We start from the raw sequence: 4,802 nt of genomic DNA on the forward strand, positions 1-4,802 counted from the left end.
GCGTTCTAATAGAAATAAGTCAGCTGGTTTTTTTTATCTTCAGCCTGGTTTTATCCTCCGCACCTCATGCCTGACCCAGCGTGCCTGTCTTAATTACACTTTAGTGAAAGCCTTTTTTCTGAGTTGTTATAACTGCTAATTGCAGGCTGCTGTAATTGCACTCATTGGTGTAAATGCAGGCAGGCTCAGGAGCACACGTGGAAGAGGGCACTGCCTGGGTGGGTTGACACACACACTCTGTTTCACCCCTGCACCAGACTTTCCTGCTGCTTGCCAAAGCCCCAGACGCATCCCGGTGGCTGTGGGCAATGGTGCACCTGGGCAGCTCAGGGGCTGAGTCAGCCCTGCCTGAGTCACAGCCCCGTGCCCCACACGGAGGTGTGCTGCAATTCCTGCCACCTCCCATCATCCCGAGGCCCCTCCAGGATGCAGGGCAGCAGGGGGATTTCTGCCCGCAGAGGAGGTGCTTGCATCATCCCTTCCCAAAGCCCAGCGAGGACAGGGACACGGCAGGGTATCACTGAGTCAGGTTTTATTAGAAAAGTAAAAAAATGACACAATTGCATAGGAAGTCTTGCACTTGAACATCAAGTGTATGAGTGTAACTGTAATCAATGAAGCACACGGGCCATATCAGGGAGGGATCCTGCCCTCCATCCCCGTGCCACTCACACACCAGGCTTCTCCCCGTGACAAAGACACACATGATTTCAGACCCCCGCTGCCGCACCAGGACCCACAACGCAGCTGCCAGATGTCAGCAGTGGGGTTTCTTGTGATCCGGGCTCAGCTCAGCCGTCGCTCACTCCCACGACACACACACGCACACCCTCCCCCACAAACCCCATTGATTACAATTATCGTTACAAAAGAAAAAAAAAAAAAAAAAAAAAAAAAATTGATCAGCAGGAGACCGCCTGCCCCCGCAGCAACCCTGCCGCCGAGCCCAGGGGCACGGCCACAGCCACCATCCTCCTTGTGGGTCCACAGAGCACGGGGCCATCAGCGGGGCCACGGCAACACCCTGGGCCGCCCCAGCACGGCAGGCACCGAGGGCCGCCTCGCTTTCCAGGCTGGCAGCGCTCTCCCATCAGCACTCCTCGACCAGCAGCTGCTCGGAGCTGTACAGCTTCTTCTTCATCACCGTGAAGCCCGTGCTGAGCTTAAGGGACTGGCCGAAGGCTGGGCTGAGGGCGGGTGCCGAGGCGAGGAGCCCCTGGATCTTGGGCCAGAGGCGGGAGTCCAGCCGCAGCACCAGGATGAGCTGGAAGGTCGGCACTACGGCAGGGTCCGCGGCGATGCGCCCCACGTCGTGGCAGGCCTTGCCGTGCTCCACGCAGAGGTCGAGGAGGGCTCCCCGCAGCCCGCACGGCTCGCTGCAGGCCAGGCGCAGCAGCTCGCTCCGCAGCTGGGAGGCGAGCTGGGCCGGCATCAAGAGGCGTGAGCGGCGGCGGGAGCCCAGCGCGGCGCTGCCCAGCGCGGCCTGCACCAGCTCCAGCAGCCGGGCGCTCAGCAGCTCGTCCTCGGGATCGTGCAGCAGCTCCAGGTCCGGCAGGGAGGTCTGGTCGGGGTCTGCAGGACGAGACGGGACGGGTCAGCGCGGGGGCTCGGGGTGCCGTTCGACCGCCCCGTAATGCCGCACCCACAGCCCTCCGCTCGCCTGACCCCCCGCAGGCTCACCCTCCCTCCCCTTGCAGCTCTCCGGCCCCAGCTCACCTCCCTCCGAGCCGGAGGCGCTGCCCAACGACTCGCAGTCGGAGCTCTCCAGGCTGCCCCGCTCGCCGCCCGCCAGCCGCTCCCACAACCCAGGCATGACGCCGACCCCGCGCCCCGCCGCCCTCGCGCTCTGACCGGCCGCACCGCGGCCCGGCCGCTTATATAGAGGCGGCGCGAACCGCCGCGCCCCCTCTCCGCGTCGCCAGCCAATGGCAGAGCGGGGCACGTCCGCGGCGTCTCTCCTGCCCGGTGACAGCGGGCAGGCACGCCCCCTCCTCCCCCTCCGCCGCTCGGCCCCGCTCGGCTCATCTCGGCTCCGCTCGGGGCTGTGGGGATGCGCTGCGTAGCGCCCTCCGATCGCGCACGTACGTGCTGGGGCGGTGCCAGAGCTCGTTCCCAATGGAGCTGCTCTCGAAGCCCTTGTACGAACGGTGCGCAGCTGCGTGGCTCAGAATAGGTGGAGAGCAGAGAGGGGCTGCTGGCTTTGGGTCGGAGTGGGGGGAAATGGCAAACGGGCAGAAATGAAGGTAGAGGATCACGGGGATCGCAGCTTGCTAAGATAAGCTGGGATTCGAACACGGCCATCCAAGGCTTTGCTGAACGTAAACGTGTTTCTTCCCTCTGCATAACGTGCCCCATGTTTGACCGCAGAGCCCCCACGAGAGGTTTCGGACTCAGCGAGGCGCTTCGCTCCGTGCGGCGCGGCCGGGTCTGAGCTGCCAGCAGCACGCGGCAGAGCGGCCGAGGGGCGCGCGGCTGTCCGTGCACGGACTTTCCGGCCGGGCCGCTCTCGGCCGGCTGCGCCCTCGGGGACGCCCCCGCCTCCTTCCCTCCCTCTGAGGATTAGCTCCGCTTGATCACGCCGCTTTGCAGCTTTCGAGGGGCCGGGGCCGGGGGAAGGCGCTGCGCGGGGGCTCGCCGAGTGCCTTGGCGCACGTCCACGGCGCGCAGAAGGGTCACGTCTGTGCCCCGCGCGGGGCTACGACCCCGGGGGACGCGGCAGCTGCGCCCGACCTCACGCTCGCTCCCCGAAAGCCGTTCGGCCTGCATTATCCCCACGTACGCGGCTCGCACAGCGAGATCCCGCCGGGGGGAGGGGGCCAGAAGGACCGGCGGGCCGCTTGGGGGCGAGGAGATTAAACGCGGCAGCGGGGAGCGCGGCTCGTCCACGCTGCCGTGCCGCCGGGCGAGGCGTGCAGCCCGGGCCGGCCGGGACGCGCACGGTGAGTGCCCGCGCCCCACGGCTGGCGGCCTCGCATCAGTGTTTGGCGCTTGGGCCCAGCGCGTGCCTTGGCTCAGCATCGAGGGCCCGGGGCCGCGCCGGTACATGGCGTTCTGCTGCGAGCACCCACAGGAAAACCAGCGAGCAGCCTGAACGGGACTCTTTGTTCAGGCTTTTTTTTTTTTTTTTTTTCCCCGCCTCAACTTTTGCTCGCAGCTCTGGGGCTCCCTTCCCCCTCCGCTCCCAGCTGCGGCCAAGCCTCAGACTAATTGCGGAGCCGTTTGGCGGTGCTCAGGGGGGCTGCCGAGACCCCCCAGCGGTGGGCGTGCAGCTCAAAGTGCGAGCTTTGATCACCCCGAAGTCGCCCCGCAGATGTTCAAAGCAGAAATGGGACACACCGGGCGTTCCCAAACCTGCATTTGGAGCAGAGGGAGAGGGGCTTTGCAGCAAGCCCTCCAATTCTGCTGCCTTACATAAAGTGTTTACCGAGCGCGAGGAGGGACGGACCGATGTGTTTTTGCATTTGTCATACTGTACACGATGAACTTTTCACTTCCTCCGAATCGCTCTCACACACACGTCTATTTTGGTGCTGTGCACATACAAACACACCATGTACGGCAGGGGGTTGGGGTTGTTCCCTGGGTTTGCTTGTTCCAGCCGCAAGCCCAACAAACACGGAGGACTGGCTGAAAAACAAGGACAGCAGGAGGTTCAGCCCCAAGCGGACACCTAATTGGTGAGACCTGGGCAATGCCGTGCACCTCAGCACCAAAATGCCCCCCTCTGGCACTTGCTGCAAAGCTGCGACCTGTCCTTGTGCCAGCAGGCAGAACCCTGACATCCCCATAGCCGCAGCGGTGGCAAAGTTTCTTTTTGTGCAATAAAAGCAAAAGTTTTTTTTCTGACCATGCTGACTGCAGCACATAGGGTGGGCGAGAGTCAGGCGGAGCTCACCTTTGGCAGGTAGTGAGGGCAGCAGTATTTTCAGCACCTTTGGCCACGGTGGGTTTATGTGGCTGGGGCAAGCAGCACTCAAGTAAGAGGAGGAAATCTGGTGGTGAGGGCAGGGCCTCTGCTTGCACAGGCATCCCAGGAGCTGGCTCTGCGATGCTCTCCATCACGTCCCGCACTGTGAGAGTTCTCCTATGTCTGCAATCTCAGCCCCTCTCTCCAGGTAATGAAGAGTTGGCTTCGGTACCAGAACTCACGTGTAAACGGAAACAAATGCAAAACACGACCGCGTACTTTTCCCCTTTGGTTTTTGTTACCACAGATTGCTGGCAAAACTGCTGAAATGTGTACAGATTCAATGGCGTCTCAGTTTCAACCCAGATGTGGCTGGACTGAGGCTGCTGAGTTTAAAAAAAATAAAAAAAAAAACACAACCAAAAGAACAAAAAAATGATCTGGTAAGTAAGATAATGAAGATGGAAAAATTAGGCAGCTGGATTATTAGGTTGTACAACTGCCGAAGTACTGAGCCCATCCCCCTGCTGGCGAGCGCAGTGTTAAGGCTCCGATGGAAAATGAACATGTTGAAATGGTTATGCCAGAAAACAGAAACCCAGTTCTCCTTAAGAACAGAGCTGAGGTACAAATGAAAAACAAGATGATTAAAATGCATGGATTTAAACCAGGATTAAAATCTGATTTAAGTCAATTCACTTCTGAGCATAAAGCAAGTGTGCTTTGTTTTCTTTCTCTCAGAGGATATTTTTGATTGTACTTCAGTTTACCATTACAACAGCTGAGGTGCCTCAGAGCTCCATTAAACCTGGTTCCCACCTCAACAGCTGACTGTTCCTTTCATCACACCCTTCCCCCCACCCCCTCCCATACTAAGAGGTGAAAAAAGAAATGG

The 4,802-nt window shown here is 60.3% G+C and overlaps 1 protein-coding gene across 1 annotated transcript; it reads right to left on the bottom strand.

The window, feature by feature from the left end:
* Nucleotides 1–515: 515 nt before the first annotated feature.
* Nucleotides 516–1,813, bottom strand: DDIT4 (DNA damage inducible transcript 4). Its single transcript, XM_042818567.1, has 2 exons — nucleotides 1,717–1,813; nucleotides 516–1,572 (listed from the first exon to the last, which is right to left on the bottom strand). The coding sequence occupies exons 1-2, from the start codon at nucleotides 1,811–1,813 to the stop codon at nucleotides 1,091–1,093; spliced, it is 579 nt and encodes a 192-aa protein (XP_042674501.1). The 3' UTR covers nucleotides 516–1,090.
* Between the last annotated feature and the right edge of the window lie 2,989 nt (nucleotides 1,814–4,802).

The sequence above is a fragment of the Centrocercus urophasianus genome, unplaced genomic scaffold (genome assembly GCF_019232065.1).
Source record: "Centrocercus urophasianus isolate 14NV4802_14NV808 unplaced genomic scaffold, USGS_Curo_1.0 seq_17, whole genome shotgun sequence".
In the NCBI taxonomy this organism is placed as follows: Eukaryota; Metazoa; Chordata; class Aves; order Galliformes; family Phasianidae; genus Centrocercus; species Centrocercus urophasianus.